Source organism: Phaenicophaeus curvirostris, chromosome 6, assembly GCF_032191515.1.
Source record: "Phaenicophaeus curvirostris isolate KB17595 chromosome 6, BPBGC_Pcur_1.0, whole genome shotgun sequence".
Lineage (NCBI taxonomy): Eukaryota > Metazoa > Chordata > Aves > Cuculiformes > Cuculidae > Phaenicophaeus > Phaenicophaeus curvirostris.
Window position 1 is genome coordinate 14968740 of NC_091397.1, and position 14322 is coordinate 14983061.

The window sequence follows — 14322 nt, forward strand, 5'->3', positions numbered from 1 at the left end:
TACATTATGGATTTTTTTACCCTTTAACAGATATAGTAGCATGAATTGATGTAAACATTTATTCATATCTTTCTCCATCCATTCTGACAGTAAAGACTGGCTGGATCACAGTGCTTGGTTGTTTTTAACTTGTCTGAATGTTTTTGATTTTCTCTTTTTTAACAAAAGTGAAGCAGGGTTATTAAATTTTTTCCTGCTTTTAAGTGTAAAGTGCTTTCAGATTAAATGGCAAAGGGAACTGAAGGGGATAAGTGACTTTGTATACAAGAGTGTTTGTGCAGTCAACTTCCCTTTACGCATGGGCGGACTGGCCACTTTGTGGATAAACTCATGCCAGGGGGCAGAGCCATTGAAAGCTGCCTCCGATGCTTCAGCCAGCTCAGGGCAGGGGGAAGGTTAGCCATATGTGCATAGTGCTGATCCCTGGCTTAAATACACTCTGCTGAACTCAAGCTTTCCCAGCATGGAGGGTTTCTTAGTAACCTTAGAATCAGCCATATGCATTTATTCAAGGAAGAAAGACTTGAGGTTTGAGTTAGTAATGTTTGCTCTCTCTTCATTCTCTCTCTTTGTCTCTCTATCTCTCTCAGTAAGAAGGGTGAGAGTAAAAACTGTCCGTGTGGTGATGTAAGAGAGGTTGCAATAGGCACGCTGGGTACCAAGGTAGAATTATGAAATTATTTGTATAGCCCTCAATGCATGGAACAAATTCCTAATCCCTGTCCATCAAGTTATCCTAACCAATTTGAATCTTTCCTGGAATCTCACTCCTCATGTGTCATAAAGACAATTTTATGTGTTCACTGAAACTGCAGAAAATGCATGTGCCAGAGCTTCGTAATAGCTTGATGTTATCATAACACAGGTCTTCCTCCTCCTGTTACTCTCTTTCCCTAACCATGTATTTGCTTTCCTTTGTGTTGTAAGAGAATGCAAGTTCTTTGGGGTAGCGGCATGTACAACTAATAAAAGACAATAAAATAGCAACCAAATGTGTGAGGTGCTTCCTTATGTTTCTGAAAAATTCAGCTGTTGATTTGGTCCATAGAGACTAAATATTTTTGCAGTTGGATTGCAGAGTTTCCTTTTGATCCTGTAAAGTAATGATGTTAGATTCATGCTATTAATGAAAAGTACTCTTGCAAATTAACTGAACAATCCCTCAAAATGCTTACTAGGAGACAGAGTAAAATGTATAATCACTGTTGATTCATAATGGCTGCTATTTTAACTTTGTTTTCTGTGGGGTTTTCTTCCTCCTTGATGTTTTTAGCAGTACAATTCACTTGCTCTATTTTACTTAGTATTTGATACTATGTACCTCTATAATGATAATGATGCAATACTTTGGGGAAATAGGTTGGATTTAATGAATTTACTATGTATGAGAGGCTAGGAGCAAAAATCCTTAGGGGGTCAGAGAATAAGTGAATGGTCCATTAAAAAATCAATCATGCCCACAATTTTATGGAATTATTATGCCTTGACTTGATAATTTTAATAGTATCATGCTTACGGTAGTATTTTCTTTAGAATCTTAGAGGTAGTATTCATATTGATTGTGAGACAAATAAGCAAATTAATGTTCTTCAATTTACCATGATGAAAATGAATAAAATTGCCTATTACAAACATATTATTAATAATTTTTTTCCAAAGAGCATATCTCTTAAGATGTGTATGGTACATGTTTACTGACAATGGTAAAGTAATTTTCAACAGAAAATGCAATTATCGATTTGAAAATACCGACAGCTTTCAGTGAAATAGAATCCTGGAACATCATCTGAGGATACCCACCAGTCTTACAAAAAATGTTTTAAAATGCTCACTGTTTGTAAATTCTCCACATTTTGGAGTAACATTTCATCCCAGGCCATAGGACGTTGTTCACATCACTATCTTTAACACTGGTTTACTCTGGAAAAAAGAAGTCTGCTTGCGTTATTCTTGAGTATCTGCCAAGCACTGATCTGAAAATCCAGATGGGCTCTGATGTGTTGTTAGAAAGGGCGCTTCTCCCCAGCAGTGGCACCAATCAAAACCTTACGGCAGTAGGTTTTCTGAACTTGGCCTTGTGTCTCCTGAGAAAGAGACTACACTGAAGAGTCTTGAGGAAGTCAAACATGACCTGAATTCAATTAGCTCTGTTCCTGTGCCAGATCACAGCTGTTTTATATACATGCTAACTTGGAGCCTCTCTTGCCATGCTTGTCATTCCATCCATCACTGGACTACTAAAACTTAGGTAACACTGAAATGCTACATTTACTATATAGACTGAAAAAAACCAGCCCTGGGCCCTTCTTGATTTCATTACAGAAGGTCTTCTATCCATTCCAGATTCTCCTGATGCATCTGTGGTTGGCCCATCTTCCCAAGAGTAATGTCTTGGATTTTACAGATTGGAGGTACATGGAATAACCTGAGGTTTCATAGATGCTTCAGACTACTTATAGTCTTACACAGACATGGCTATGTAGAATAGACTTAAAACCAGATTTTGAAACTTTTGTTGGGGACTAATTGGAATTAGTATTACAGCCCAATTAGTTTTCATATGGATGGTCACCTTCTGCTATGCTACAGGATCTAAGCCTTTGGAAGCCCACAGACCTTCAGAAACTCTCTGCATCTGGTCTTTGAGGACCTCTCAGGGCAGAGTTTTCTTGATATGTAGCCAATGTGTCCATGGATATCCTGCAGCCTGATTGCCCTGAGATAATTTCTGACTTCTTCAGGACCCTATAGTTTAGTCTCTTTCTTAGGAGATGTGAAGAACTGTTCGGAAAACCTACTGCTTTTATGTTCTGTTTTTTACTGGTGGCCCTTGCTGGAAAGAGACGTCCCTCTAACAGCAGGTTCTGATACCTTTGCGTCTCTCTCTTTCATTCTTGGATTTGTCCTTGGATTTCTTTTTTAGTGGTTTGTTTTGATGTCCTGTCCCCTGCCCCCGGCAGCTCTACATTCATTGTGAAATAAAGCTTCAGCGAATCAAAAACCTTTGCCTGTGTTCTGCCCTTCTTCATCTCGGGCGTGCGCTGTTTTTGACAGCCACCTGCCAAGGCCGTGCGTGCCATCCCCGTGTTCAGTCTTGGGCTTCCTTTAGCAACCCAAGTGCTGCCCAACCCAAACAACTTTACTCCTCGTACCTGGGTAGTAGATAATGGAGGAATGAAATAAGCATACTTCTTTGTGAAGTTTTTAAGAATCAGCTGTTGTTCACTGCTAGATAATGCTGAAAAGAGGAAAGCTGCAATTCTGATGTAATCTCACGATTCAGAGTATGCGATCCCAGCTATAGGCGAGTAGTGCTTATGCTTTAATCTGCCTCTAGAGGCACTTTCTCCTCTTGAAAGAAGAGTCTACAGGATATAGATTCTGGTTAATACACTGACTTAAAAGCTTTACTAATGTTATATAAATCTTTGGGTTTCTGTAACAGTGTTTTAATCTTAGTATTGTATTCTTCCTTGACTTCCACTGAAATGGATGCAAAATCAGGTACTTAAGCCCCTGTATTGCGAGGATCAGTCTTGAGGAGATAAGGAGAAACCACAAGAGAACGAGAGCTGTTCTGGTGGAAGGGCTATGACAGAGGCTCCAGAAACGCTAGGAGGATGTTGAAGCAGTCAGATGGGGGCTTTTGAAGCCAGGGGCTTGCTCTGCTCTGAAAAAGTGGCTGTACAATTCCAGTCTCTGCTGTGCTTGTTGGAGGACAATTAACATGCGGCAGAGGAATACCACGTACGTACATACATAGGGTTATCGTCTGGAAAAGAAACGCGCTTCTTTGCTCATTCATTCCCTTTCTGTTTTGGAAAAACATAACCTTTGGTCCCTTCAGCACACGAAGGGAATGGAATTGGCACAACCCCAATTGCCGGTGCCCCAACCAGGGCCGGGAGGGGGAGCTGGAACCGCACTGGGCTCGGAGCCGCTCAGCCTGAGGACCAATCGATAGCCTGGCAGTGTCTTTTGGTGTGAACATAAACAAGGCTACGGTTTCAGTCGGTGTCGTTCACCTAATGATTTTTCCTAAAGTTAGAGTGAAACATTCCGTAGGTTCATTAGCAGTTCAAATAACATACATTGTTTTTTTTCTTGGAGGATTTGGACATTCTATAAAATGCTTCCTGTATTATATGTTTCCGAAGGGTGTAAAGGCCTTTATCTCCAACATACAATAAACTTCCCTTCATCTTTTTCTTGTGCCATTAAAGCCGCAAGCCCTTTGTTGTAAAAGTATACTAATGAATAGAAATGTTACAACAAGAACAGAAGTCTTGTGTTTTCCCTTAATCATGCATCATCCATTTTAATTAGACGAAAGGGTGGTGAGTACTGTGACAAGAGTCTGGAATTAAAATCATTAATTGATGTCAAGCTGACGAGAGACTGCTAACATGAATTTACTGACAGCAGGAAAGAAATTAACCTTATTACTTTAGTTAGTACATTGTGGCTATTTATTATATTTTCCTATGCAAGTTTGGTGTGTTCTGTTTGTGAAGATAAAGACAATTAATAAAACCCACATAAAGTTTTATTACCTCCCATCAATGAAGTTTACATGAAAACCACATCGATAACTTACAAAAAACAAACCCGCCACGTCCTCCTAATCAATGTAACTCGTCAAAACTGTAAGAGCAATATTTTTGATATTTTAAATGTGTGTAACATGCTATGCTCTCCAGCCAAGTAGAATTGCAAAAATGATCTGATTTAAAACCATGCCTTAGTTTCTTAATGTCAATGTTGCAAAAACTGAGACATATTTTCTCCAGCAGTGACATTGATTGGAATAACTGTCTGCTTCGATCATCACTGGAAGGTCAGCCTAACAAAGATGAGTTTTAACGTTAGGCATCTTTATTCTTTAGATGAAAGAGTACAACAGTGCCTTACAGAATGACAGCAGCATCCTATAGATAATTTGTGACCTAAAGGTCATAATAAAAGAATAGAGGGGAGGTCATCCTGTAGTAAAGGCCATCTGGAACTGTTAAAGTATCAGATGGAGTAGGGGGCTGAACAGCAGGACACTCTTGGTGGCTTTCCAGATTTCCCAGAGAGACCATAATATTTTTATTGGAAAACCCCAACTTTTTCCCCTTAAGCAAAATATTTTCAACAAGCAGTTTCATCTTGCTTTTAGGAAAAAGAGAACATATTGTGATAGGGAAAGAAATCTTGTTTCTTACGTAGCTGAAGTGTTATTTGTGTCTTTAAAATAAAGCAAAGGTTCTGCTTTAGTTTTGTTCCTGCTGCATTTGATGCCACTTAACAGCTTTCACAAGAACTATTAGCTCTGAATCTGTTATTGCTGCAAACATTCAGACTGCAAGTATTTTCTAAAATGCTTATGTAATATCTTTTCTGATAGGACTTCCACTCATTTCTCAGACAATAAGAGGGGAGAAAAAAAAAATACTCTGTGAATCAGAAAATCAGAGCAATGTGTTTCTCATTCTCAATTATTTTGAGATGGAGTCTGCTTATCAAGGTATATTCCAGTTTTACTGAGGTTTGTAGCGTTGTTGGTGGCAGAGTTTTTTACATAATGAATCAGGGTGCAAGGAGTGAAAACAAATCAATGGCAGTAATTTTTGTAAGAGAACAGAGAAATGAAGCATGTGAACACTGAGCTTTGTAAAAACATCTCAGACCAGTTCCACTTCATAAAAATACTGACTCTGGGAGATAAGTAAATTTAAGCTTTTCTGGAATAATAATTGCTGAGGTAGTTTGTTTTCTTTAAACAAGCTTCCTCACATTCTCTAGCCACATATTGTTAAGTATTGAGATCTTAAGATCATCATGCTGGAAGTATGTTTTCTCTGTTTTGCATCTGCATGTGATTCAAGACATTTTACTGGGCGAGGTCTGTCCAAGTCCCTTGCCATACATTTAAAAACATCATTTACATGATATTTTACATGGTAATGAACATCTATAATGTTCTCAGTTGCAAATTTGGTTTAGGTGTCTTGCAGATCGTATGAGCTCAGCAATCTCTTAAAAATCTCAGTTCTAAGTAAGAGCACTAATGTGTTTTCAGTTTTGAACGCCAAGAATTTTAGGATAAGTCAGCAGCATGTCCTCTGATGTCCCATGAACTCTGATGTTACAGGTAGAGTTGCTGTAACAAATACTTGCTTGTTAATTTAAAGAAGTTGTAATAGAATTACTAAATTATTGAACTTACTGTTGCCGAATTGAACAGAACTGAAAACCGGTCAGATTTTCCAGACTGCACTGCAGGAATCTAACAGTAACACAAAGCACTAAACCAGGCTTTTTTCTAGTTCTTAGATACAGAAGCAAGTATTTGACTGACCAGAAAAGTACCTGATGATGCTTTCACAACTGGTAGATGGGTTCCCCCATGCCCCCCCTCCCCGCCCTCCCAACCCAGCTGGAAGTTTTATTTTGTAACTAATTACTAGAACAAACCTTTTAATGGGTTATAAGAAACGTGGCTCTGTTTCTGGCCCAGGTTGTAGATTTATGCTCTCAGTCCTGTGACCCAGCACGGTTTTAGAAGCGATTCCTGAGAGATGTTGCTTGTGCTCATTGCGGATCCTGAGTAAAGATGTTGATTTATAAGCTGTATTATGTATTGGTGGTTGGTTTGTTTGTTTTTTTTCTTTTCCTTTACTTTCAACTTCAATGTATGGCATTCACATAATCCATTGCTTTGTTGTGAGATTTTTTCATTGTATTTTTCTGATACTTCAGACTGTTTCATTTTCCAGCTTCAGGATTAGGCTACTTTATATATAGCATTCTAGAAAGACAGAATAATGGACCTGAAATAGGGCTAGCGATGGATTTCATACCCACTTTTGTTACTGGACTTTGACTAGAGGACCGCAGATGCTGGACAGGCTCAGCTTAACGGACTAATGGCAGTGTTGTAGCTGGACCTCCAGTTACTTCCTGCAGTATCTGGGAATGACTGATTTGCTGTGTGGTATGATATATGGTACTGCTTGATATATATAATGCCTGTGTCATTTGTTTTTACACATATGGTAACAGCTGCTCCTTACACATCTAACTGCGGAATTCAGATGTTACCCACCCGTGCTGCTTTCTGACATTGTTCTCCAGTTGGGAAAAAAAAAAAAAAAAAGAGTAAAGAAATGTTTCAAGAAAGCCTGTGTGCTCTTAAGTTGAGGAGAGATGGAAGTGGACACTCTCCTAAGTTTTGTTTAGCAATAGCTGAATCTCATGACCTTCTTCCTTTCTACCTCAGTCCAACAAAAGAGCTAAATAGCAGATTAGAGCTAAATTAATCTAATGATCAGGGATCTGTTGTCATAGGTGTGGATAGCAGCTCTTCTGGCCAGTTTTGTAATGTGAAAGAAAAGCTAAATTCCATTTTGCTTACAGACAGCAATGTCTTTGATGAAACATAGTTCCCAGCAGGATAATGGTCCCAGTTGCCCATCTGGGTGATCTTCTGCTGCTGGGGTCACTGACCTTTAGAACAGACATGAAAATAAGGACAGAAAATTTCAGTTGTGTTTGTTTTGGAGACCGGACTTTGCCTATGTACTTGATACATTTGGCTTTGATTGATTTGCCTTTGGTTGAAATGTATCCTTAAAGAACCAAAGCAGATATTCCCCTCTAAATGCTGCAGACCATTAACTGCAAAGTAGTCTCAAAGCACCATTGAAATGTAAGTAAGGTAGTAATTTAAAGATTTTTAAAAATCAAAATAAGCAAGGATATTCACTTGTTTTCTCCATGATTGAAGAAACCAGGATTGAAATACTCTGCTAGTGGGATATATCTTCACTCTGGAAAGACAAAGGGTGAATCGAGATGGTCAGGGGATAAGGAAAGGTAGGGGTGAAATGTATGAGATATTCCATCAGATTGGAGGAAATAATTCTAATGACTCCTTTAGTTTCATCGGTGTCTCATGGTGTCAAATTGGTGTTTGCACTTCACCTGCTTGTATGTGTAATATTTATTTTCTCTCCTACATTTTTTCATTTCTTTACATCTTCATTTGTATTTTGCTGCCTTCTTTAATAGTCTTCTTTATAAAGTCCTTATGAAAATGAGCATGTTGTTCTCAGTGTATTAGGGCACTTATAGTAATCACCTTTATCCTTCCACCCCCTTTTTTTTTCAGCTACAGCCCTCCTGGGTTATAGCTCATTAAAGGTTTTTGAAAATCTCATGCATCTCTTCTGCATGTGGGATTTGAGGAGGGGGGAACTTCAGAGAGACAGTAAGTGCTATCACATAGTCTAATTGGCAGATAGGCAGTGATTGTTGAAGGAGGGAGAAAATTAAGACTATCTGGCTGTGTAGATTTATTTCTTTAATTTTGAGGTGGTGGACTGCTTTTTTTTTTTTTTCTTTTTATATGTAGTCTCTGTTATGTTTCTCTGTTCTGTAACCAATACGTAGGAAATACATTTGTGTGAAATTACCCTCAGTTGATGTTATTGATGTTATTCTGTTTTAGAAATCTACTGTATCTATCTTTCAAGAACATTTAAAGTGTTAATCTTTTCCTCCAAAGTACTTTTATTTGGGTTTTCTGTGGATTTAATACTTTCCTGTTTACTAATGAAAAATCTGAGTAAATTCAGAGAGAAATCCCTGTGTAAAATGTCTCTATCCATCCATCTAGCATGACTGTGAATTGCTGAGAGCTACTTTCTAGATACTCTGTAGGAACTGCCTTGTTCAACCCATGCATTCATCCCGTAGATGTTTTTCTTAGCTTGGGACATACTGTTTCCGCTCTGTTCACAAGGCTTTTTACTGTGTTTTAGAAAGAAATCCGATTGTCTTGACCACATCTCTTCTTGTCAAATCTATGATGGCCACTGCTTGTCCCATTATCTTATCTCTGCTTACCAATAGCTTGTTTCAAAAGGGGTTGAAGTTAAACTGGTAAGTCTATAATTCTCCTCCTCCTCCGAGGGATGTTTGACTTTTTCTAGTTTTTCAATACCTCAGTTATCCTCAGCAGGTTCTCCTGTTTGCTGAAAAAGGCCTGAGACTTCCTCAGATGGTTGTGTGTGTTGGATGAAGTAGTTATTCTAGCTACTTCTTCTGCTGTTAGTTTGGAGATCTTTTTGCTGTTGGTGGCAGTATCAATTGTGCTGGCCACCTGCTTGCAATCAACCATTTCAGTGAAGACAGATGCAAAGAAAAAAAACTATTAAGCCTTAGGTCTCCTCAGCATCATCTGTCAATATCGTTGCCTCACTACTGAGCAGGGGAGCAACCTTTTCTTTGCTCTTTCTTTTACTGCTAATGCAATTACGCAACGATTTATTGCTTTAAAGCTCCCTGCTACTTTTATTTCACATTGTGCCTCAGCCTTTCCGATTTTCTCTGTATGTTTGTGCTTAAACATAGCAAAATGACCACACTTACTTATATGTCTGAGATCAGAGGACAGTTATACTTTAGCCAGCTTGCCATACGTGTACATACAGATGAGATAAGGCAGAAGTATTCATTTTTTTCTTTTAATACCTTGAAAAATGTTGGCCTCCAGCCTTCTGTTTTAAAAATTATATTTACCTACCACTATTTTCTGACTTTTTTTTTAAATTTCCTAAAGTTTTGAATGAATAGAGGGACACATGCAGAAGAAGAGACGTCTTTCCTATTTATAAGCTACCTCTGTTGCTGCCCTTGATTATCCATTGCCCACAGTCATCCTTTAGAGTTATGTTCCCAGGAAAGCAGATGGCTTTGCTGAGAGATGGTTATAACCGTGATAACTGACTAGCTCTAAGCATGATAAGAAAAGCTAAGTGTCATATGCTGGTTCAGAGGGAAATCACAATAATGCCTATAATCAAGGTACCCTCATTAGAAGAGTAGTTGTCAGAAAAATTCTGCTTGGGTCCAGACAAAGGTCAAAGAAAAATATGGGAGAGGACAAACTCCCATATTGACTTGATTGCCAAAAATTAGAAAAAGTACCATTAAAGCCCTGAAGGCAGCTGAGGAGAGGGGGAGGAGGTGCAGCAAGACATGGCTTAGTTATTGGTGTGCTGTGCCTGCAAGGTATTTTTCACTTGCAAAGGAGGAGGAGGGAACAAATTTGACAAGATTTGGCTACTGGCCAACACACCTCCTGACCTCTTTATTAGAAAATATATCTGGCAAAAATTGGACCAAATGTGTTCATCCCGTCTGACTAACTTAAACAAGCTGACTGGCTTTATAACGTGTCATTGTTTTTCTGTTTTCAATCCATCATCCTGATGCATGCCAGTCCGATGGCAGAAGAACTGAGAACTGGCAGTGGTGAATGGCTTGTCATTTAGCTTCTGTCCTTACACAATGCTGTTTCTATCCTTAATAAACATTGTCAGCCATCTCACATATGTGGAACTGCAAGCGTTCAATACTGATTTTGTAAATGAGTGAGCCTCGGTGGAAAAGATGAGGTTGTGGATTATCACTTGGGCAGTAGCTGAATCCTGGCAGCAGCAGGAGGATTAATTGAATTGACCAAGCAACTGCACATCATAAGCAGCAGCCACCAACTTTATTTATGCTCTTATGGGAGGACTTTGTTGCCATTGCAACAGCAAATGTATTATACAAACCATGAATATTCTTCCCATGCTGCGTTCATCAATTAAGATAAGTAGGTGATATTTTGCAAGGGTCTAAATCACTAGTATAAAAAAATCCTACAAAAGGAACTGAAGCTCCTAAGGGATTGGAAATACATTTATAGTTTCACGCCTAAAACTACATGAAATTAGGGTCAATTTCTCTTCTTTTGCCAACTATGCTTGTTCACTTTTACTCATGACAGCTATGCCAGAACCACAAATTTGAGTTCTCTGTTGTTGGAAGAAGTTATAGTTTAGTTCAGACAGAGCTAATGTAAACCTTTGGCTCAAGGCGGGATTGTGCTTTCAGTCTGAAATGATTATTTAGTATCCACATATGAACTACGTGGCTAAATGCCCTTTCTGATCGAGGGAAGGGTACTCAACACTGTTAGTAGAGCCTGGAGAAAGGTTTTGCTTCACCTTAAAATGGCCATGTTACAGATGTTCAACTGAACCGTTCTCTAGACCCTGCAGGCAGTTGCCTGATGTGACTGAATCCTGATCAGCACTTCTGGGAGTCCAAAACATGTCAACACCTAAATGTAGGTGTCTAGAATGGTGCTTACCTTCATCTGGCAGCTGAATCTCACTCACAGAGTTTTGAAGTAGGGAGTGAGGTGGAAGCTGTTTGCTGGGGACAGCTACACATAAGCTTTTCCCTTACTTTTGTGACCACCATTTTATGTTCATAGGAATCACTATATGTCTATCATTGCTGGATTAGCTCGCAATGAAAAGCTCTTGTAACAATTATAGCAAGTTATGCAGCTAACAATATTGTCATTTGAAGCAGTTATCATTAGCTTTTGAATTGGATGGCACACAAATGCCTGAGGATAGTTTATACTTTACTGAATGTTATAATTTGAGTCTCAAAAGCACGACAGTAAGTTGTTGACATTTTCAGTATTAACACTTCAACAAGAAGGGTTTAGAAAGTTCTTGGGATGGCTTTTGTATTTTTCAAAGTTCAGTTTCATTTAAACACTGCAAAATTGATTAGTGGTTTTTGCAAAATTCTTTGAATATGTAGAGAGTTATGTGAACGCTAAGCATTATTATTATTTTTAAACCCACACAAAATCTGTAGGAAGGCCATAAATCCTCAGAATTAGCTGATCTGAAATTTCAGACATATGCATTTTTATTGTGCCGTGTCGTGAAGGAGTACAATTCAGTGAAGGCAGCGTAATCCACATATCCACATTGTGAAACTGAAGCGCTGTGGCCAAATGCTTCTCCATATTCTGAATTTCCGTGGCATGAGCGCTGCTGATTATGGCTGAAGTACAGAGCAAATTCCAGGTTCTTGCCTGTGCTGCATAGTGTATTTACATAATCATTTTAATCTTCCCTACAATGGTTTGCACTGGCATTTCCTATATGTATTCTTAGTACAGTATGTACTAATAAATTATTTAGGCCATATCATGTGTATACAACCATGTATACATGTGCTTTCACACACAGACACACAAGAGGAAGGGAGGCAGTATGGCAGAATAATGTAACATTATTTTCAAGTTCTTATATAAAAATATAGTCAGAGTTAAACACTGTTATAATCGCAACTGATAGCTGCTATTCTATTCAAAATATACGTACATATTTTTCACTGGTCATTTGCTTCTTTTAAGTGTGGAGCCCGGAGAAGAGAAGGCTCTGGGGAGACGTTATAGCAGCCTTTGAGTACATAAAGGGAGCCTACAGAAAAGCTGGTGGGGGCTCTTTATCAGTGAGTGTAGTGATAAGATGAGGGGTAGTGGTTTTAAGCTGAAAGAGGGCAGATTTAGATTAGATATTGCGAAGAAATTTTTTACTGTGAAGGTGGCGAGGTGGGTTGTCCAGAGAAGTCATGGGTGCTCTATCCCTGGGGCAGGAGGGTTGGAACTGGGTGATCTTTAAAATCCATTCCAACCCAGACCACTCTATGATCTTATGATAATGTTTAAATGCCGTATATCCCGGAGAAGACAAAACAAAAGTGGTATTTTGAACAATATTAAAAAATATGTTAAGTAATCAGAATACCTGTACTTTCATCATGTGAAAATGATAGGACTTGCACAGGAGTTTAAACTTAAAGCATGGAAAATTAATTAAGAGAAAAATACCAGAACATTTTGAGTGTCAATGTATTCGGGTATCTTAAGCGTTTTGCTTTAGGGTTAGTTAAATGTTTCTTACTGCAAATAGTGGAGACTTTGGTTATAATTAACAGTAAGATATATAATGCATTTAGACTCTGATTTTTAATACTAGGTATGTGTATTAACATGTTAGCAGTTGCAGAAATATTCTAAATTTTTTTCTGGTGGATATGAGCATGCTTACTTGCATAACACTTCAGTAATCAGTTCTCTCCCACTTGAACAGGAATAAGTATCCTTCATTGAACCATGCATGGGAAAATCTTAATGTTCATGCTGCATCCAAACATATTAAATAGCTGATAAGCAGATATATGAGGAAAATTGGTTAAAATGAAATGGGGGACACGTATGTCTGCACCTGTGGACAGAGATGTTATATTCATGGTCAAAAGTTAGTTAAGCTCACTGACACCTCTCATACCAGTCAGTGTATCACTGAGGCTAATATCACCAGTTACCACCAGGTAATTCTGTTTTATAAGTGCTTCAGATAACAGTGTTTTCTTCTGACTGAATTACTCTATGCCACATTATTGCCGTACTCTCAGATTTCATACACTGAAATTTTGGTTATCTAATATACATGGATTTTTTTTTTTTCTCAAATTGGCATCAGCCAGTGTTCCAGTATGTGATAATACATTGTGCATTGAAATTAAAATTAAATCTACCAATGCTGAGGAAATTTCTGATTTCCTTTGCTTCACCCATTGACAAATATCAATAGACAAATGCATTTCCTCCACAGGGTAATTAATACAGTGCTACAAATTGAAAGTGAAACCTGTGGAGAGAGGAAACAACAACCACAGGTCATTTTCAGGCATGTTTCTCCTTCTGTATAAATGTCTTCCAAGTGATTAAGGCTGTAACATTTCTGAATTATAGCTTTGGTGTATAGGAGAATATAAAACATATATTTTAATTAAGAAATAGGCATGCGGAAACGCAGTTCAAATTTGCAATGGGTTTTGGATTTGAACCCAAGTGCCGCTTCACTGAAAATTAAACAAAAAAACAATTCCAGCTTGATGCTCCTGAAGTTGCAGAGGAGCATGCTGCCGGCTGAGTAGTGTTACAGTTTTCATTTCTATTTTTCTGTATTAAAATAAAAAGTAACCGGTAAAGAAAATAATTCTGTATTTGTAAAATGGCAAAATTAAAAATTTAAGTTAAACTTCCTCAGATTTTTTTTTTGTATGATTGTTTTTCTTTCCACAGTGACTGAATATGAATGAGCATTCTGGTGCTCAAGCCAGTGGTAGTGCACATTAAAAGAGGAACTATGTTGAGGTATAAATTGAGGCATGTAAAGGAATCACTGAACCACCAATATAGATGGTACTGGCTGTTGAATGGAGTTCAGCCAGTCATTTCTATCCCAAATCAATATCCTTAGTCAATACTTGTAGATTTTGGAGGAACATAAGTCTGCCCCTCTGTGCCATCATCCTATTGCTGTCTTTTGTTATGGCAATCTTTGTTAGCATAGAAAGAACAATTTGTTTGGCATTTAATTTGGTGAAGACATGTATTTAGATGGTCAT

The 14322-nt window shown here is 38.2% G+C and overlaps 1 protein-coding gene across 13 annotated transcripts in view; it reads left to right on the plus strand.

Moving 5' to 3' along the window:
• The window catches only part of PARD3 (par-3 family cell polarity regulator), a 450646-nt gene that overhangs the window by 333164 nt on the left and 103160 nt on the right, over positions 1 to 14322 (plus strand). Inside the window, exon 22 of one of the 13 annotated variants that reach the window (XM_069859364.1) lies at positions 591 to 998. The exons of the other annotated variants lie outside the window; for them this stretch is intronic. Coding sequence (XP_069715465.1) covers positions 591 to 675 — 85 coding nt within the window. The 3' untranslated portion in view covers positions 676 to 998. Of the gene's footprint in view, positions 1 to 590; positions 999 to 14322 lie in introns of those variants that run through there. 13 annotated transcript variants of the gene reach the window in all.